At 43.8% G+C, this 21,501-nt stretch overlaps 1 protein-coding gene across 1 annotated transcript in view; it reads left to right on the top strand.

The window, feature by feature from the left end:
- LOC138976668 (rabankyrin-5-like) overlaps positions 1-21,501 on the top strand; it is a 38,242-nt gene that overhangs the window by 1,234 nt on the left and 15,507 nt on the right. The window contains exons 3-17 of the mRNA XM_070349544.1: positions 181-302; positions 1,066-1,201; positions 2,449-2,572; positions 4,244-4,393; positions 5,145-5,310; positions 5,697-5,901; positions 6,533-6,659; positions 7,777-7,882; positions 9,897-9,994; positions 11,598-11,832; positions 14,797-15,049; positions 15,430-15,598; positions 17,399-17,517; positions 19,807-19,869; positions 20,955-21,048. Of these exons, the coding sequence (XP_070205645.1) occupies positions 181-302; positions 1,066-1,201; positions 2,449-2,572; positions 4,244-4,393; positions 5,145-5,310; positions 5,697-5,901; positions 6,533-6,659; positions 7,777-7,882; positions 9,897-9,994; positions 11,598-11,832; positions 14,797-15,049; positions 15,430-15,598; positions 17,399-17,517; positions 19,807-19,869; positions 20,955-21,048 (2,167 nt within the window). The remainder of the gene's footprint in view (positions 1-180; positions 303-1,065; positions 1,202-2,448; positions 2,573-4,243; positions 4,394-5,144; positions 5,311-5,696; positions 5,902-6,532; positions 6,660-7,776; positions 7,883-9,896; positions 9,995-11,597; positions 11,833-14,796; positions 15,050-15,429; positions 15,599-17,398; positions 17,518-19,806; positions 19,870-20,954; positions 21,049-21,501) is intronic.

The following is a 21,501-nucleotide window of genomic DNA, read 5'->3' as shown; positions in this document are numbered from 1 at the left end:
TGTCATTTGATATGCTGTACCCAGCAGGTTAAATGATATCCATTTATACACAGATAGATCTACAACATTTTTTTGAATATGTTTATTATTTATTAAGTATTTTGCATCACACAATGAAGTAGACCCATGGATCATAACAGGACAAGTTTTTACTTACAATACACAATGCAATGTTTTCAGTGACTTGCGAGTCCAGCTTGAAGGAGGTCACCAGGTGCATGCTCACAAGTTCGTTCTCCTTGCTCGCAGCGATGAGTGGGCCTCCTCTGATCTGGCTCATGTTTCTGAGCTGGATATGTCAGGTAACCTAATTCACTGTTCTCCAAGGGGTCAGCATTTGAGAGTCTCAAGACGTTTCTGCATTGAGAATTGGCATCTTTTTTTCAATAAGAAAAGTAATGAAAATTAACATGTTATCTCTTACAAAAATGCAGTAATGCCTGTACAATCAACATCACCCCCCACCTCCCAGACCCAATTATTTTAAGAATCCACCCCCCCCCCCCACCCCCCCTCCTAACTAAAAGTCATTTGTGTCTTGATAGTCAAAATCAGCACTTAAAAGTCGGTAAAACAAAAGCTTTGTAAGGCATCATTGCACAGAAACAGTGCACATTGAGCATACTCTGGTTGCTTAATTGTAAAGCAGAGCACACTGTTATTGCAGCATTGTAATAGTCATCGTTGTGAGGATCATGGTCACACGTTCTGGTTTGTGGGGTAGGCTAGTGCAAGATTGAATGATCACACACAGAGATGTTGGCAAAGATCTTGCATCATGCCATGTATAATTCTAGGAAGAAAGTCTCTTAAGATTTTGGGGGTGTAATCGGGAATAATCCTGGTATGACGTTTGGTATAATTATCTTGTTGTCCTTTGAGAATTCTCTCCAGGAAATTCCGAGCTGCTATCTGTGGGAATAGTGTGCTGCGACAGAATCGCGCTACCTTTTTTTTGCATGCGTGTATTTATTTTTTCTAAGATGAAACCATGCCTTGAAACTTGGAAGTTGTTTTCTGGGCTTACAGGTCTGTAATAAATTTGTATTCGTGAAACTTTTGCAGACATTAAGCTGGAGGTGGCACGAGCACTGCTTCGCTGGGTGTACACAGACGAGATCAACATCAAGGCTGAAGACACGTTCCTCCTAGAACTGCTGCGTGCCGCTACCAGGTTCAGACTCGAAGCTCTTAGAAAAAGGTCAGTGGTATTTTGATGCTGGTTTTCTTCCTCTTCTTCTTCTGCGTTTATAGGTTGCAACGACGGGTGCAGTGGCATGGTGGTAAGACGTCGGTCTCCTAATCGGGAGGTCGTGAGTTCGAATCCCTGTCGCTGCCGCCTGGTGGGTTAAGAGTGGAGATTTTTCCGATCTCCCAGGTCAACTTATATGCAGACCTGCTAGTGACTTAACCCCCTTCGTGTGTACACGCAAGCACAAGACCAAGTGCGCACGGAAAAGATCCTGTAATCCATGTCAGAGTTCGGTGGGTTATAGAAACACGAACATACCCAGCATGCCTCCCCCGAAATCGGCGTATGCTGCCTGAATGGCGGGGTAAAAACGATCATACACGTAAATTCCACTCGTGCTAAAAACATGAGTGAACGTGGCAGTCTAAGCCCATGAACGAAGAAGAAGAAGAATAGGTTGCAACTCCCACATGTACACGTGTTTTTTGCATGGGAGGGTTATCATTACAAGTATGACCAGGGTTTTTTCCTGACATTTAGGTAGCCATACTCTGTTTTCAGGGGATGCATGCTTGTTATTTTTGTGTTTCTGTAACCCACCGAACTTTGCCGTGGATTACAGGATCTTTTCCATGCATAGTTTTTTATGTACGTGTTTTGCGCGCGCGTGAGTGCGCGTATGTTTGTGATAATGTATTATTGTGCAATTTTCTTTATGTAGTGCGTGTGTGTGCCCATGCGTGTGTTTGTGATAATGTTTTTTAGAGCAACGAGTTATTCATTGATATGTATGTGATTGCACGTTAAGCGATGTTATGTTGTCGTAGTTTTTTGATTGTACAGCGCTTTGAGCAGGGTTAAACCCTGGATACATGCGCTATAGAAATATTATGCATTATTATTATTACAGTGGTACCTGCGATGAAAGGACACCCTTGGGACCAGCCAAAATTGTCCCTACATAGCAGGTGGCCTTTCATGACAGGTATATTTTGGTAGAGATATATATAAAAAGAGACAAGAGAAGGTGTCCTTTTAAGGGAGGTGTCCTTTCATGGGGGGGGGTCCACACATCGCAGGTACTGCTGTACTTGGTTTTGACCAGGGTAGTGAAAGAGAGGAATTTTTAGATGCAGATCTCAATGGAGGAGTTTCACTGTACGACTCGATCACCGTTGAAGTCCAGCATTTTCTTCCAGACAAATATCTTAATGTAAGACATGGTACCTTGCGCTCATAGGTTTTGTTTATTGCAGGTGTGAGAATGGGCTGATCTCGTTTGTGAACATGAAGAACTGCATCCAGTTTTACCAGACGGCGGAGGAGATGGGGGCTGAGGTCCTGAAGAAACACTGCTCTGAACTCATCTCCAACCACTGGGTAAGCCTCCAGTCTTCTCGCCATCTTTATAGTAAAGAGACCAAGGGTAGGGTGGATGGTGGCGGGAGAGGTTAATGGAGTGGAATGTTTACTGTGATGTGCGCCGGTCTGTGAGCAGTACCCACCAATGTTTAGCTCAGGCACTGTCGCAGCTGGGACGCTTCAGTTCTATTGTGGCCCTATGTTCGACTTTCCGCACTATTGTGGCCCTATGTTTGACTTTCGTCCTCATCTCCAAGGCAGCCTGATAAGAAGAGGTGTATGTTACACCGGCCATCAGGCTCAGGCAATTCCAAACGCTCGACTAAAGACTATTTATTTCAGGGCAGAAAAGAAGTGTGTGTTTGCTCTAGTTTTAGTCAGGTTCAAGGGGTAGGTCTGTAAGTGTTGCTTACTGTTGTCTAACTAAAGAGTTTGGCAGCTCTGCGATATTACACCAAGGTTTTTGGCAATGTGATGAAAGAAGTTTTGGTGTTTTCATGACTGCTGACATTACAGTGTTCTAGATGAGCGAACATGTAGCGAAGACCTGTACGTGTACGTGTAGATATTGCGTCACCCGTGACTCACTTTTTTTCTCCAATGTTTCAAATCATACGTTGTTTTGCTCCCACCAAGACTGCAGATCTTGGCAAACGTGTGACTCAAAAATGAGATTTGATGACATTACCTGTACACGTCCTGAAAAGTGCTGATCTAGATCTTGCTGTTGAAGATACACCCCTGCGGTCAGTGATGAAGACACCAAGAGAAAATAGCTTGAGTCACAATATTGACAGTCTTTTTGCCCTCTTAGAACAAATCAACGTATAATATTCCCATATGTGCCAGTAGAATCTGAGAGGATGTAAGTATTGAACAAGGAAGGAAGTCTTCGCCTGGCTGCTTGTAGCTTTTGTTGTTCGTGTGTTGATAGAATGAGTTCACCAGTGAAGACTTCCAGACGATGCCGGCCCCGCTGCTGTACGGCATGTTTATAGCTATTGCTTGTCCTGTGTTGGCAGACTGAGTTCACCAGTGAAGAACAGTTCACCAATGCATGTGTGTTGGTGTGTCGGTGTGTCAAGTGTGCAAGTAAAAAGGGTATTGTAGTTGTACATATATTACTTTAGATATTTTTTTGTTATCATGGGTTTTATGAATTTTCTTCTCTTATTCTTTTATAATTATTAATTAATGACCTATATGTGCTGATGACCAATTTAATTTCCTTTGTTGGATCAATAAAATGTTATGAGTTATGAGTTAAGACTTCCAGACGATGCCGGCCCCGCTGCTGTACGGCATGTTTATAGCTATTGCTTGTCCTGTGTTGGCAGAATGAGTTCACCAGTGAAGACTTCCAGACGATGCCGGCCCCGCTGCTGTACGGCATGTTTATAGCTATTGCTTGTTCTGTGTTGGCAGAATGAGTTCACCAGTGAAGACTTCCAGACGATGCCGGCCCCGCTGCTGTACGGCATGTATATAGCTATTGCTTGTTCTGTGTTGACAGAATGAGTTCACCAGTGAAGACTTCCAGACGATGCCGGCCCCGCTGCTGTACGGCATGTTTATAGCTATTGCTTGTTCTGTGTTGACAGAATGAGTTCACCAGTGAAGACTTCCAGACGATGCCGGCCCCGCTGCTGTACGGCATGTTTATAGCTATTGCTGTTCCTGTGTTGACAGAATGAGTTCACCAGTGAAGACTTCCAGACGATGCCGGCCCCGCTGCTTTACGGCATGTTCAAGGCCAAGACAGAGTTCCCGCTGCACACCGCCATCCGCGCTCATAGGGAGGATGTGGTCTTTCTCTACCTCATTGAGTTTGATTCCCAGGTAAGCTCTACAACTGTTTGGACGAGATTTAATAGGGAGGGGGAGAGAGTGCACAGAAAACAAGGCACAAGTGTGTCCGGATGGTTTAGTCTTTTTGCTGCAGCGAACCCCAATTTGAAATTAAATCAGGTCAGAAAAGGGATGAAAACCTACTGTTGAGGTAATGGGGGTTTTAATTCTGTGTATGTGTGTGTGTGTGTGTGTGTGTGTGTGTGTGTGTTCACACATGCGTATCTGCCCGTCTGATGCGACTATACAAGAGAAAGAAAGCGTTTATGAGCGTGTTTGAGCAGCTTACTCAATGTCAGGGTTTACCTGAAGATTAAAGATTTGCTCAAATCCAGGCTTGGAAGGACACATGTCAACTTTATGTGCAGACTCAGAGCCGGTATCAGTGTCCCACCCCAGTGTCACCACTGTGTCACGTAAAAGACCTCAGTCCTTCTGCCAGAAGTGCAGGTGGATGATTACTCCTAAACACACACACGTCTTGGAAGCGTGACCCTGTTGCTGCTAGCTTTCCATTGAGAGGAAGCAACCTGAATTTCCAACAATGCGGTAATAAAATAATGAAAATGACAAATGATGTTTGTGGCACAGCTACAGAGTAAGGTGAACGAGGTGGACAACAAGCAGGTGGCTGATTACACCTAAACACGCACACGCCTGGGTAGTGTGACTCTGTTGCTGCTAGCTTTCCACTGGGAGGATAATAAAATAATATCGATGAAAAATGATGTTTGTGGCACAGCTACAGAGTAAGGTGAACGAGGTGGACAACAAGGGGGACATCCCCCTGGACCTTGCGCTGCAGTCCGTGCAGAAAGGAGTGGCCGACACGCTGCTGAAGAACCACGCTGACGTCAACCGCAAAGACAACGCCGGAAAGTGTCTGCTTCATAAAGCCATCAAGAGAGGTGTGTTTGTGTGTGTGTGTTGAATTGGCTTTTGTTTGTTTGTTTGTTGATGTTTTTGCTTGTCTTTTGTTAAGTGTGTGCTGGTTTTGTGTATCTTCAGTGAGTTTGGTGGCTTTGTTTTGGGCTGGAAGTTCATCATTTGGGAACATGAAGATGACTTTAAACAAGAGATAACACTAACAGAAAATGCAGTCAAATTTATATGAACAAGAAAAAGTTTCCCTTGTGACTAGAATTGGTTGCAAACAAATAACAATTGAGTTATGAAATGTGTCTAGTACTCCCAGAATTGTTTGGGAAAACATCAAAATGCCAAAAGTTTGCAGTTGATTTCATTCTGCAAATATCACACCAACTGGGCTTAACTAGAAGCTATTTCCTTTCAGGCGATGAGTTTTCCGCCAAGTTTGTGATCAGCAACAAGGCTGACCCCAACATGGCGACCTTCCTGGACAAGGAGACGCCGCTGCACATGGTGGCGTGTTTCAACCCGGAGGTCACTCCGCCCTCCACCCTCTCTGGCATGGCCGATGTCGCCAGGCTGCTCCTGGAGGCTGGCGCCGACCCCAACGTACAGGACACCTCCGGCAGGTGGGTGGACTCTGTTCAGACCTCTCGATTTAAGACTCTCTCCCTTTAAAGCCACCTCTTCCCCCTTCCCCTGGCAGATAAGATTAGATAACTGGCAACTTGCTGTATTCCTGAGAGACTGAAAGGCTTACCAAAATGAGGAAGAAATGGTTCTTTCATTCAAGAAAACATTTGCTTTTGAGAATCCTTAAAAGTCGAATATATACATGGCAATGTACTGTAATAGGTGTTTAGAACTATGGTAGAATTTAGAAATAGACATACTCTTATTATTAGTAGTAGTAGTAACATTTTCTTCAATGTAGTTGTTAGGTAAAGGTAAAGGTATTCCCATAACCATCTGGTCGTAGGGGAGAGAGATGTTAGAGACCTCCACTTTTCTGGGGGCCAGCTTTTTATGAGGGCGGTGCCCATCTCCTCTCCCTCGCTGCCTTTGCCTTCCCCGGCCCTGAATAGGGTCAGGTACCCATTTCCAGCTGGGTGGACTGGAGAGCGCTCGGAAAAATCGGGTATTTGTATTTGTCCCCGAGTGGGGGACGAACCACGACCTCCAGCGTGAGAGGCAAGCGCTCTAACCACTGCGCCACTCCGCTCTCTTTGTTGACTTGAGGCAATATTGTGCATGTTTCAGCACACCACTTCACAACGCCATTTTCTGTAAGAACGACGCGGTGGTGCGAGTGTTGTTACAAAAACATCTCAACCTGGAAATCAAGAACGCTGAGGGACACACTCCTCTCTGGCTGGCTTTACAACAGGTCTGTCTGTCTGTTTGTATGTTTGTCATTCTGTTTTTTTGTCTTTGTCTTTGTGAGTGAGTCTGTTTGTATGCACATCCATCTTTGTTAGTTCACACATTTATCTGCAACTTTCTGTCTTTATTCATTAGTAAGTTTGGTTCATATCAGTGTATTTTGGGGTATACAATGTGTGTGAAAAAGAGAAAGAGAGGGCCACGGAGCATGTTTGTTTGAGAGAGTGTGTGGCTTGCTTATGTCAATATGTTTGTGTATTTTTATGTGTGTACATACAGTCATCTGTGTACATGCACTTCTGTATATTTATCCACCCTGGCATATTAAAATTAACTAGAGGCGAAGCCTTCAAGGCTCACGTAAGAAATAGTAACACAAACTCAATCACTCCGTCATACACACACACACACACACACACACAGTAAGCATAGGTGACACTGTGCAAGAAAGCGAGACACTAGATCTAGATCTGTCTGTCTGTAGCCTACTCACAGGGACACGACTAAGAGTAATACCTAATATTCTGGACTCGCAACGAAATATACAAACAAATGACAATGAACAACGTTTCGATCTAATGGTCTTCAACAGGTTAGAACAAAAATATGAAAACAACAATACAAATATCAAAACGACTTATCAGAGATGATGATTTCCTCCAAGCGCAAAAGAATGGGGAAAGGGAGATAAATCAAAAAGAAAAATGAGCAATGAAAAATGAAACCAAAACGAAACAAATCAGAATAATAACGCTTGAAGGGCCTGAAGTTGAGAGAGAGAGAGAGAGAGAGAGAGAGAGAGAGAGAGAGAGAGAGAGAGAGAGAGAGAGAGAGAGAGAGTCAAATACCTACGACACGACTGCCAACTAGTCTCGGCCCGCTCAAAATAATGACCGAGACTTTCAGTAATTCCTTCGCGTAACGTCTAACCCGCTTACGTCATAATGTGACGTCTTCAAATGACGAAATGTTAAAGTTTCAACCACAGACATACACACGCACAGACAGACAAAGTTACGATCGCATAGGCTACACTTACGTGAGCCAAAAATCAGACATTCAGTCATTGTTGACGCACCATGACCGTTGAAATGAAAGGCCTTGACCTGCATACCAAACAGGTGAGCGACCCCCAGGGCAATGCAGAGGATGTCTACGGTCCGGACAGCTTCGCTCAGCAACTCATCAGGGCCGGTGCCTCACCTGATGCTGTGGAGCCCGAGACAGGTAAGAAACAGTAGGATATCCCCAGGTGTGCAATGCAGTCAGTCCGTCAGACAAACTGATCAGTCAGTTAATCAAAATCAGTTTTGTTGCACCTGAAGTGGGTACCAGTAGGATATTATAAGAATGTTTGATGGGTTGTTGACAGACCAGCTTTTTTGTCGGTCCGAGGGGGAGCATATTGTCTTTTGTTTCATATTTATTAACCAAGGCCGAAAGCCGCGGTCAATAAATATGAAACAAAAGTCGATATGCCCCCCGAGGACCGACAAAAAAAGCTAGTCTGGCAACAAACCATCAAACATCGTTTTTGTCATCATTTTGGTGGTTCAACATTAAGTGAAAAATCAACACAGGGAGCCATGGTTTGACACGCGAGTTCTGTTATTATAATGCATGTTCGGGGCCCCAGCACGTTGTTCATAAAGCTGGCGTGCGAAAGCAACTTACTGTGTGTGATTTGAGTTTATAATGTTGAGACAAGTATGTCAGGTTTGGGGATGCGAAGTTCTGTAAGTTCCGACTACAGAGTGGTGTGTGAAACCAACAGTAAGCGCCTTTGAGACGATAGTGCCCACATGTTGCATTCGAGCGATGGGATTGTTGCATTTCAAACGAGGTGATTTGCTTGCACAGTCAGCGTTGACCATCTCACAACAGATCTGTTATGTGGATTATCGTGCGACGTTCGAGTCGGGGGCAAGGAATCGCAGGAAGCAAAGATGAGTCTTTTTCCATTGTCACCTTTCTTTCCGGTTGTTGGTGCATATAATATTGTGCGGACAAAATGATGCGACGGCGAGTGTTTTTTGCCTCCAAGATTTTGTGGTCTGGGTATTGTTTAGCTCGTTTCATACCCACACCAAAACCTGAAACACACCCCACCCCACCCTCCCCCTCCCTCACAATCAGTCCATGAACACAAACACTGACACACACAAATTAATGATCAAGTTACCCCCCCCCCCCCCCAACCTTTCACTTGCACACCTGCAATGCAGACGATCATATTATTGATTAAATATTCATATAGGTCAGTGTTGGGTTTTTTGTTCTTGTTTGTGTTATTGCAGAATCGGTTTTCTCTTATTGCTACACGTGTCTCTTCATTACATTTCACCATCGCCCTACCACCCTGCCCCTCTCGGTATTCCACCCCTCGGTTTTCAGTGGTAAATATTAGTAATCGAATATTGAAGCTACGTTGAGTCAAAGGTCACAGAAGATTTGCATCGTGCAGCACTGCACGAATTGGGTCAAAGGACACAAACGATTTGCGTCGTGCCGCGAAGGAAAGATAATCGCGATCTTGTTTCTCATTGCCTCTCTGTTTTTCATTAGACTTGTCATTCTGCTTGCTCGGCTTTGTCAGATGTCTTCATTTCTTGTTGCTATGTTCTTTGCTTTTTTATTATTATTTTTTTTATTTGCACTTAGTTTATCGATACAAGGTCTTGTGCACGGGTCAAAATGTGTGTGTCAGGGGTCAATTGGTTTGACTTAAAACTTGACGTTCGTGTTTCTCCAAAGAGATACACGCACTCCATGACATTGTGAGAAGATAAAACATATCGATAGGTTTCATTTGTTTGCGATAAAGCATAAATGTATGACCTTTGATGAGGTAGTTTTGTTTTTTGTTTACATTTGCCAGTTCGTATTTGGAACTTGGCGAAGCAGTGTCGTCTGTTTAGGTCTGGGGAAACGCCAATGAAAAGAGCCGAAGAATCCTCGAGCGTTTCTATTGGGTTTGCTTTTGATTATCCATGTAATAGGGCTTCCTGCAACTATAGTAACCGGGGATTTATTCCCCGGGGAACATGACATTTATTTCCCAGGTGCTTGTGAATGAAAACTCGTGAAAATGATGACAATCTCAGTTGTATAAATCTTTCAAGGAATCCACCGATCAATCAGTATTTATCAGGGCCGTACGTTGTCTCTTGATATGATGTTGAGCCGTAAACAGGTAACATTAGCATATATGTCCTCAGTTGTCTTGTGGTGTGATGTGCAGGTAACAGCTTGCTCCACCTGTCGGCAAAGAGTGTCAACCAGGCAGCAGGCATTTTCCTGGCAGAGCACGGAGCCACCGTCAGCCATGCCAACAACAAGGTCAGTTAAAGGTTTCTTGAGACAAACTTTAAAGGCATATGTACGCGCTCCCGTGTTTACAAAGTGTAGTTTGCCCATAATCGATGTCAAACGCACCATAAGACCATATAATGACAATATGTCACCATGCGCGGACCATAATACATGCATTACAGCTTGTTCTAGCCTCTGAAAAAGTGAGGATGTCAACAAAGCCGCGGTGTTAGCTCCCTTGCATCAACGTTACATGTGTTGCCAAATTTATAATAGGATGATCCAGATCAAAATGAAAATTAACATATCTCAACATTGAAGGGGTCCTAGACCACAATATTTTGCAGGGAACTTAATTTAGCATGTCTCCAGCTGTTGGTAAAGCAATTAGCGTGTATAGTCATCGAGTACATATGCCTTTAAAGCCCTCTACATCTTGTTAGAAGTTCGCCTTGATGCCTTAGATCTGGTCAGGCTTTTTCATGGGATAAGCCTTTCCCTCCATTTGGTCACATACCTAATATGAACAGCTTGGGTGTTTTATGTGCATATAGTGTTTTGGTTTTTTTGAGAATCAATTTCGAAAAAGGCACTGGTGCATTTTTCGAAAATTAATTCATCAAAAAAGTCACCACAGCAAGCAGTCAGAGTGTTGATTATTGGTATGTGACCAAGTGGGGCGACGGTCTTATTGCGTGTAAAAGTCTGGCCAGATCTGAGGTGGTGAGGGGAACTGTTTTCATGAGGCGGTGAGGGGAACTGTTTTCATGAGGCGGTGAGGGGAACTGTTTTCATGAGGCGGTGAGGGGAACTGTTTTCATGACGCGGTGAGGGGAACTGTTTTCATGAGGCGGTGAGAGGAACTGTTTTGATGAGGCGGTGAGGGGAACTTTTCATAAGGCGGTGAGGGGAACTGTTTTCATGAGGCGGTGAGGGGAACTGTTTTCATGAGGCGGTGAGGGGAACTGTTTTCATGAGGCGGTGAGGGGAACTGTTTTCATGAGGCGGTGAGGGGAACTGTTTTCATGAGGTGGAGTGGGCCTTTAAATTGGAGATTCTGCTCTCAAAAGTCAAAGATGGGATAATGAGCGCTTCTGGGGTAATAACGCGAGACAACTCCTGTGATCTTGCCGCGAGGTTCCGCCTGTTACCATTGTCTTTTTACCGTATAAAATGCACGACTTACACACGAACTGTTACCAAAGCGACATGCTATTTGGGACCAATGCACGTTTTTTTCCTTTCTCGTGTGATCTTGCCGTGAGGTTCCGCCTGTTACCAGCCGAAAGAAATAAGGGGCATAACCTCACCAGAACCACCCATTGTGTTGGTGTTGTTGTTGTTGAAATCTTTTGACTTTATTTTGATAATAATAATAATGAATAGCACGAACCACAGAAGTATTCAATGCTGTTCGCACTTTACAATATTACCTAAGAATCACAATTTAACACAGCATTTCAACACAATAATATATAAATCACACCATGAAAAAAACACAATAAGTTTACAACATCACAGACTTTTGCTTAGCAGTCAGTAAGTAAAAAAAACACCTACATGATTCAAATGCAAGTGGTTGCTGTTTTGGAGAGCATGGTGGTCACAGTATTTTCTTACTTTCTTGCAGGGTGAAACACCGCTGCACTTTGCCTGTGAAGCAGGTCTTACAAAGCTCGTCAAAGTTCTTCTGGACAGGGGGGCTAACCCCAACTCACAGACCTTCACCGGGTCGTTGTCGGCACTTGAGAGTAACCTGGCGGCACTAGGGGAGGAGTCTCGACCAATCAGCAAACAGACGCCCCTTCACCTCGCGCTCAGCAGGGCCCATGACTCTGTGGTGCAGGTCTTCTTGAAATACAAAAGTGAGAAATGCTGTGTGTGTGTGTGTGTGTGTGTGTGTGTGTGTGAGTTTCTGTGTGTGTGTGTGTGTGTGTGTGTGTGTGTGAGTGTGAGTTTCTGTGTGTGTGAGTTTCTGTGTGTGTGTGTGTGTGTGTGTGTGTGTGTGTGTGTGAGTTTCTCTGTGTGTGAGTTTCTGTGTGTGTGTGTGTGTGTGTGTGTGTGTGAGTGTGAGTTTCTGTGTGTGTGAGTTTCTGTGTGTGTGTGTGTGTGAGTTTCTGTGTGTGTGTGTGTGTGTGTGTGAGTTTCTGTGTGTGTGTGTGTGTGTGAGTTTCTGTGTGTGTGTGTGTGTGTGAGTTTCTGTGTGTGTGTGTGTGTGTGAGTTTCTGTGTGTGTGTGTGTGTGTGAGTTTCTGTGTGTGTGTGTGTGTGTGTGAGTTTCTGTGTGTGTGTGTGTGTGTGTGTGTGTGTGTGTGTGTGTGTGTGTGTGTGTGTGTGTGTGTGTGAGTTTCTGTGTGTGTGTGTGTGTGTGTGTGTGTGTGTGTGTGTGTGTGTGTGTGTGTGTGTGTGTGTGTGTGTGTGTGAGTTTCTGTGTGTGTGAGTTTCTGTGTGTGTGTGTGTGTGTGTGTGTGTGTGTGTGTGTGTGTGTGTGTGTGTGTGAGTTTCTGTGTGTGTGTGTGTGTGTGTGTGTGTGTGTGTGTGTGTGTGTGTGTGTGTGTGTGTGTGTGAGTTTCTGTGTGTGTGAGTTTCTGTGTGTGTGTGTGTGTGTGTGTGTGTGTGTGTGTGTGTGTGTGTGTGTGTGTGTGTGTGTGTGTGAGTTTCTGTGTGTGTGAGTTTCTGTGTGTGTGTGTGTGTGTGTGTGTGTGTGTGTGTGTGTGTGTGTGTGTGTGTGTGTGAGTTTCTGTGTGTGTGAGTTTCTGTGTGTGTGTGTGTGTGTGTGTGTGTGTGTGTGTGTGTGTGTGTGTATGTGTGTGAGTTTCTGTGTGTGTGTGTGAGTTTCTGTGTGTGTGTGTGTGTGTGTGAGTTTCTGTGTGTGTGTGTGTGTGTGTGTGTGTGTGTGAGTTTCTGTGTGAGTGTGTGTTTAATGTTTTCATATACAAAATTCTGTCTGAAGCTGTTTCAGTTTGCTGTGTGGGCTTTTGTCTGTGCATAACTGTGTGCTTGTCTGTTTATGTCTTGATCTGTCTTTGAAAACATCTGTGATATTATAAGATGTTTGATGGCTTGTTGACAGACCAGCTTTTTTGTCGGTCCGAGGGGGAGCATATCGTCTTTTGTTTCATATTTATTGACCAAGGCCAAAGGCCGCGGTCAATAAATATGAAACAAAAGTCGATATGCCCCCCTCGGACCGACAAAAAAGCTGGTCTGACAACAAACCACCAAACATCGTTTTTGTCATCATTTTGGTAGTGAGAAAATAAGTGCACAATCAACACAGGGAGCCATGCTTTGAAACACGAGTATCGTTTTGATAACCACACGAGTTCCGTGTTGATAATCGCTGGCAATCAAAGCTGGCGTGTGAAAGCAACTTTCTGTGTTTTTGAGTTCATTAAATGTTGGGATGAATATGTCAGGTTTGAGGATGCACAGTTCTGCAGGTTCATCTCGGTATTCCACCCCCTCGGCTTTCAGTTGTAAATATTAAGCTTAGTGATCGAATGTGGAAGCTACGTTGGGTCAAAGGTCACAAAAGATTTGCGTCATGCAGCGAAGGAAAGAATCGCGATCTTGTTTCCGGACTCAGTACCTCTTTGTTTTTCATTAGACCTGTCATTCTGCTTGCTCGGCTTTGTTAGATATTTGCATGTCTTGTTGCTATTTTCTTTGCTTTTATTATTATTTCTTATTTGCACTTCGTTTATCGATACAACGTCTTGTACACGGGTCAAAATGTGTGTGTCAGGGGTCAATTGGTTTGACTTGAACTTGACGTTCGTGTTTCTCCGAACGTCTGTGTATCGAAACACAGATACACGCACTCCATGACTTTGTAAGAAGACAAAACATATCGGTAGGTTTCATTTGTTTGTGATGAATTTATGACCTTTCATGAAGTAGTTTTGTTTTTTGTTTACTTTTGCCAGTTTGCCATTTCGTTTTTGGAACTTTGCAAAGCAGTGTCGTGTCGTCTGTTTAGGTCTGGGGAAACACCAATGAAAAGAGCCGAAGAATCCCCGAGCGTTTCTATTGGGTTTGCTTTTGATTATCCATGTATAACCTGCTTCCTGCAACTATGGTAACCGGGGATTTATTGCATGGGGAACATGAGATTTATTTCCCAGGTGCTTGTGAATGAAAACTCGTGAAAATGATGACAATTGTTCTTATTGTGTATATCAACACGCAGGTCATTCCCAGCTTTAATCTTGGTAGACTTACCTTTGTATTGTATTATTTTGTATTGTTTTGTATTGTATTGCATTGTATTGTTTTATTACAGTTGAAGTTCAGCAGAGCTCAGACAACATGCAAGTGTTGCCTAACTTTAATCTTTGTAGACTCACCATTGTATTGTATTGTATTGTATTGTATTGTTTGTATTGTAATGTATTGTATTGTTTTGTATTATATTGTATTTTATTATATTGTATTGTTACACCCCCGGTATAGGGGTGTGTATAGGATTCGGTCGATGTGTTTGTTTGTTTGTTTGTTTGTTTGTGTGTTTGTGTTCGCATATAGATCTCAAGAATGAACGGACCGATCGTCACCAAACTTGGTGACCAGGTTCTATACATTCCTGAGACGGTCCTTACAAAAATTGGGACCAGTCAAATACACGGTTAGGGAGTTATTGGTGGATTAAGATTCTACAAGGACTTATAGAGGGACATATTAATGGTCAAAGGGAAATAACCTTCTCAGTTGGTGGCAGTGAGAATGGTAAGGACGGGGGTGTTTTTCCTACCTCGGAGGAATTTCTTGTTTGTATTGTATTGTAATGTATTGTATTATATTATATTGTATTGTATTGTTTTGTTACAGCTGAAGTTCAGCAGGGCACGAACAACATGCGAGTGTTGCCCAACTTCAACCTGAAAGACTCTGAGGGTCAGACAGTGCTGGGTCTGGCGCTGTGGAGCTGTCTGCATGAAACGGCCGCTGCCTTTCTGGCGGCAGGAGCCAACATTAACGAACGCAATGCTGCGGGATTAACGCTGCTGCATGAGGCCATTGACAAACAGGATACTATCAGCGCCCTCTTCCTTATAGAGCACCATGCGGACATAGAAGCTACGTGAGTGACTCCCCTTTGTATTGCTGGTTGGTTTGGATTGATTGGAAGTTTCTTTCTTTCACTCGAATGTTGACCTGTCCATCTGTAAAGGTGCACATACAAGATACACAAATGATAATGATAATGATAATGATAATGATAATGAATGGCGATTACTTAGCCTGGGAAATTTCCACTTGGAAGATTTGTTTCCTGATTTGGGATTTGTAGTAGTCTGTATTGGATTTTTCTCAATGTATTTGCCTATTTTCTTCGTGATTTGGGATTTTCAGGCATCTGTATTGGATTTTCCTCAATCAAATTGCCAATATTTTTCTTGATTTTGGTTTGATAGTAGCCTCTTTGAGATTTATTCTGTCTATTTGCTGTCTTCTGCGCAGATCTCCAGACAAGCAGCGGCCGTTGCAGCGAGCGATAGCGCGACACCTGCCAGTGATCGTGGAGACGCTGTGTGGGCGCGGGGCCAACATGGACATTGTGGACAGTGAGGGTAACTGCCCGCTGTGGCAAGCTCTGGAGACCGGCCAGGAGGACGTCGCTCACATTCTGGTACTGACTCTTCTGGCTGTCTTAGGGGTTCTTTTCTTGTTCTTTTCTGTGTTACTTCTCTGTGTCTCTCTTTCTATCTTTGTCTGGCTCTTAATTTCTCTCTCTCTCTCTCTGTGTCTGTCTCCTCCTCAACCCCCTCCCCCCACCCCCCTATACCCCCACCCCCCTCCACCCCCACCCCCGCACGCCCACCCCTCCTCTGTCTCTAATCGTTGTTTTTTTTTGTGTTTTTTTGACACTATCCAATCAGTTTGAGAAGACAAGGAAGTGAAATTTGTGGCAGGAGTGGTACACTTGCACCTGCACAAATAGAATGTAATTTTTTTTTTTTTTGTTTTTTGTATTTGCCAAGCACATCATCGTGGGGCTTTTAATCCATAACATGCATCCGTCTACAATGTATCTTCATTCATCCTTCAACATGTATAATAAATATGTAAATGGCAAGTATACAAGACATACAACATTAGGACCTAACCGACAGACGGACATGTAACATACCGACAATACTGATAAAAGAGAGAGAGAGAGAGAGAGAGAGAGAGAGAGAGAGAGAGAGAGAGAGAGAGAGAAAGAGAAAGAGAGAGGGGGGTAACAGGGTGACAGACAGGTAAGAGGATAAGTGAAGCAGACAGACATAAGACATACACACACACTCTTGCCTAAAATCTTATAAAAACCTACAATTTGAATGTAATTTTTATAAATAGAAAAGGTTGAACTTGGGGAGCGAGTGTGTGTGTGTGTGCATGTGTATGCGTGCGTACGTGCATGCGCAAATTGTCAATTTAACAACATCATTCACACAGCCCCCCTCCACTCTCATTGCACTGTGTCTATGTTGTGTCAGGTTCACTGTGTCTATGTTGTGTCAGGTTCACTGTGTCTATGTTGTGTCAGGTTCACTGTGTCTATGTTGTGTCAGGTTCACTGTGTCTATGTTGTGTCAGGTTCACTATGTCTATGTTGTGTCAGGTTCACTGTGTCTATGTTGTGTCAGGTTCACTGTGTCTATGTTGTGTCAGGTTCACTGTGTCTATGTTGTGTCAGGTTCACTGTGTCTATGTTGTGTCAGGTTCACTGTGTCTATGTTGTGTCAGGTTCACTGTGTCTATGTTGTGTCAGGTTCACTGTGTCTATGTTGTGTCAGGTTCACTGTGTCTATGTTGTGTCAGGTTCACTGTGTCTATGTTGTGTCAGGTTCACTGTGTCTATGTTGTGTCAGGTTCACTGTGTCTATGTTGTGTCAGGTTCACTGTGTCTATGTTGTGTCAGGTTCACTGTGTCTATGTTGTGTCAGGTTCACTGTGTCTATGTTGTGTCAGGTTCACTGTGTCTATGTTGTGTCAGGTTCACTGTGTCTATGTTGTCTCAGGTTCACTGTGTCTATGTTGTGTCAGGTTCACTGTGTCTATGTTGTGTCAGGTTCACTGTGTCTATGTTATGTCAGGTTCACTGTGTCTATGTTGTCTCAGGTTCACTGTGTCTATGTTGTGTCAGGTTCACTGTGTCTATGTTGTGTCAGGTTCACTGTGTCTATGTTGTGTCAGGTTCACTGTGTCTATGTTGTGTCAGGTTCACTATGTCTATGTTGTGTCAGGTTCACTGTGTCTATGTTGTGTCAGGTTCACTGTGTCTATGTTGTGTCAGGTTCACTGTGTCTATGTTGTGTCAGGTTCACTGTGTCTATGTTGTGTCAGGTTCACTGTGTCTATGTTGTGTCAGGTTCACTGTGTCTATGTTGTGTCAGGTTCACTGTGTCTATGTTGTGTCAGGTTCACTGTGTCTATGTTGTGTCAGGTTCATCACAAGTGCGACGTCAACCTGTGGTCCAAAGGCCCCGGTGACTGTCAGCAGACTTTGCTTCATCGCGCCATCGATGAAAACAACGAGTCTGTCGCTTGCTTCCTCATTAGAAGGTAATGGGCTCTATGTTGCCACTGGCCCGTACATCTGTGGATCACTCTGCAAAATCAGATCTTAAAATAGAGGGAGTCTTAAAACGGAAGTAAACTTACAGAAGCAATGAACAAGAAATCTGAAAAAAAGTTTGGTGTCGTCTTTAACCCCTTCACTGCCACAGTATAACAGCATTATCCGAACGGTCTATGGGAAAGAAATGTGTTTAGAACCCCTACAAGTACTTGGACAGTGGTTACCTCCCATTTAGTTTTCAGAAATGTCCTGAAATGTTGTTGACACAAATCCCACGTATGAGATACGGTTATGGGCGTAGGACAAACCGAAAATGACCACGTATTACATACGGGGTGGGCAGTGAAGGGGTTAAAGGCGGGATGTCTTAAAAGGGGGTTCCTCTGTGGATGGTGGCCGGCTGGTTCTTGGGTCAGTTATTTGGTTGCTTGGTCTGCGGCTATATGATTGATCAGGCCTGGGAATGATACACCTTTCGTCGTAAATACGACAAAGTCCTTTTCTTATTGTGTAAGAAAAGAGCCTCCGTGTGCCCTTAGAAATGCTTAAAACGCAAAATATTCCCGTCAGTACGCCCAAACCACTTTTACTCATTCCCAGGCCTGATTGATGAATTGAGTTCATCGGGTGGTAAATTCATCAGTCACCAAGTGACTGACAGTGTGTTTTGTGTCACTTATTACACCCCCGGTATAGGGGTGTGTATAGGATTCGGTCGATGTGTTTGTTTGTTTGTTTGTTTGTTTGTTTGTGTGTTTGTGTTCGCATATAGATCTCAAGAATGAACGGACCGATCGTCACCAAACTTGGTGAACAGGTTCTATACATTCCTGAGACGGTCCTTACAAAAATTGGGACCAGTCAAACACACAGTTAGGGAGTTATTGGTGGATTAAGATTCTACAAGGACTTATAGAGGGACATATTAATGGTCAAAGGGAAATAACCTTCTCAGTTGGTGGCAGTGAGAATGGTTATTTCCCTTTGACCAACGGGGGTGTTTTTCCTACCTCGGAGGAATTTCTTGTTCTGTTGGAGATCTGACAAGGACAGGTTTGTGCATAGTCAGTTGTGAGACATCCTGCTTGCCGCTGCACGCGCAGAGAAAATGTTTCCCTCTTTATCTTCACTACGCTGGCTGCAAAATCCCTCACGATGAGGTGCTGTCAGACAGGCCAGGCACTGGTTGTCCCAAGGTGTAATGGCTGGATAAAAGTCGAATGTGGAACTGTCTGCGAATGTACAAGAGTGGACCTTCCTTGGTAGACTCCCAAGTTTAAGTCTTTCTTCACAGAGCGGAGTGACACAGTGGTTAGAGCGCTTGCCTATCACACTGGAGGTCGTGGTTCGTCCCCCACTCGGGGGCAAATACAAATACCCGATTTTTCCGAGCGCTCTCCAGTCCACCCAGCTGGAAATGGGTACCTGACCCTATTCAGGGCCGGGGAAGGCAAAGGCAGCGAGGGAGAGGAGATGGGCACCGCCCTCATAAAAAGCTGGCCCCCAGAAAAGTGGAGATCTCTAACATCTCTCTCCCCTACGACCAGATGGTTATGGGAATACCTTTACCTTTTCCCTCACCCGAATCCTCCCTTTCTAAAACCCAGCTTACTCTGATTTTCTGTTGACAACCTCTGTACGTTAATCCCCGTTTAAAGGGGGGATCTATTGGACTGTGTGGCCGAGTGGTAACGCACTTGCGCTCGGAAGCGAGAGGTTGCGAGTTCGACCCTGGGTCAGGGCGTTAGCAATTTTCTCCCCCCTTTCCTAACCTAGGTGGTGGCTTCAAGTGCTAGTCTTTCAGGTGAGACGAAAAACCGAGGTCCCTTCGTGTACACTACATTGGGGTGTGCACGTTAAAGATCCCACGATTGACAAAAGGCAAAATTGTATAGGCATAGATAAAAATGTCCACCAAAATACCTGTGTGACTTGGAATAATAGGCCGTGAAAAGTAGGATATGCGCCGAAATGGCTGCGATCTGCTGGCCGATGTGAATGCGTGATGTATTGTGTAAAAATATTCCATCTCACACGGCATAAATAAATCCCTGCGCCTTGAATATGTGCCCGATATAAATTGCATAAAAAATTTTTTTTTTTTAAATTAAACAATTAAAAAAAATCTCTGCGCGCGATATACGCCTCATATTGATTGATTGATACTTCACTGATGCTTCACAATGTAGCAGTTTGTTCAAGTTGAGTGTGAATTTGTGTATCTACTTGAAGTTTCCACCCAGTGTGATGTGTCCTGTTTCCTTGTGTTGCAGTCACTGTGACCTGAACAGCCCCAGAAGGAAGGGGGCGAATGGTGAGGGGGGAGAGGAGGCAAGGTGAGAAACTTAAGGACATCTTCTATTGGATATTTTTGCCTGACTTCTTTAGTATAGAGAAGTAGAAGTGCCTCCTTTGGACACAACACTAAGACAATACCATAGAGAAGAAAGTCAAAAGATGATTATATGATGTTTGAAATTTGTTGGCTTTTAGCCATTTGAGTATTGTGCCTTTTACACAAGTTCAAATCCAAGTATCTAAAAATATGTTTGACATTGTGCATAATTATGGTTTGTGTTGACCATGAACACTCGTAGAGGAAATGCCACTCTATGTGAGTTAAACCTCTGCTCACACCTCATATCATGTGTGACAATTTTTGTGATTTGGGTCATTGTTGACTGACGGCTAACGTACAAGTTGGATCCAAAATGTAAAAACTTTACATTGCTCACTGACTCCCACTTCAAGCCGAATTTCTAAAAGTTCAGGAAAGTATCAGTGATAGCACATTTGTGAAACAGATGAAAAGAAATGGAAAATAGTCTTGGGATGTGTGGAAAATAGTCTTGGGATGTGTGGAAAATAGTCCTGGGATGTGTGGAAAATAGTCCTGGGATGTGTGGAAAATAGTCTTGGGATGTGTGGAAAATAGTCCTGGGATGTGTGGAAAATAGTCCTGGGATGTGTGGAAAATAGTCTTGGGATGTGTATATAATTACAGTACAATCATTTTGACCACAGTGACTGTTATCGCAGAAATGAACACATATGGCATGTTACAAAATGTCAAAATTATGACAAGGCGTGCATGATGTCTGGAGCAGTAAGGATAAGAGACATGCAGCTCTTCAAAAGCACCTTATCCGTATCCTAATAATATGCTCAAAGCGCTCACATGACCCGTACAAAATGAACTTATAAGATTTAAAGAAATTGGACTCCGTTTCATATAAGATTCTACTACTATCTTTAACAGTACAGAACACAGGATTGCATCACAATAAACCCTTGTGTATGGTGCATGCATGTGTTCTCTACTGCTTTCAGTGTGGATTGCAATATTATGCCCACTGACATAGTGCTGTAACAGTTGTCTAATTGCATTAATTGTGTATATACGCATGTGATTTTGTTGCAGAGACGGGCAGAGTCCGCTGCATCTCTCGTGTAGCTGGGGTTTGGAGTTGATCGTTCAGGCCTTGATGGAACACAGTGCTGAAGTCAATGCACAGGTCTGTCCCTCTGTCTGTCTGTCTGTCTGTCTGTCTGTCTGTCTATCTGTCTTGTCTGTCTGTCTGTCTGTCGCCTGTAGCTGGGGTTTGGAGTTGATCGTTCAGTCCTTGATGGAACACAGTGCGGAAGTCAATGCACATGTCTGTCCCTTTATCTGTCTGTCTGTCTGTCCCACTGTCTGTCTGTCCGTCTGTCTGTCTGTCTGTCTGTCTGTCAAAATCTCAAACACTTTTCCCTGATTTTAAAGATGTTCAGATTTCATCCATGTGTTTGCCTTGCTTGCAGGTAGCAAAACACCAATCCACCTAGCCATAAAGAACCAGCCTTCCTGCCAGTAACAATGTTTTGCCTTGTTCACAGGTAGCAAGACACCAATCCACCTAGCCATAAAGAACCAGCCTTCCTGCCAGTAACAATGTTTTGCCTTGTTCACATCACACATAACGCAAAAC

This window comes from Littorina saxatilis, linkage group LG9 (genome assembly GCF_037325665.1).
Source record: "Littorina saxatilis isolate snail1 linkage group LG9, US_GU_Lsax_2.0, whole genome shotgun sequence".
NCBI classification, from domain to species: domain Eukaryota; kingdom Metazoa; phylum Mollusca; class Gastropoda; order Littorinimorpha; family Littorinidae; genus Littorina; species Littorina saxatilis.
Note: the sequence above shows the minus strand (reverse complement) of the source record. Positions and strands in the feature narration are given on the sequence as shown.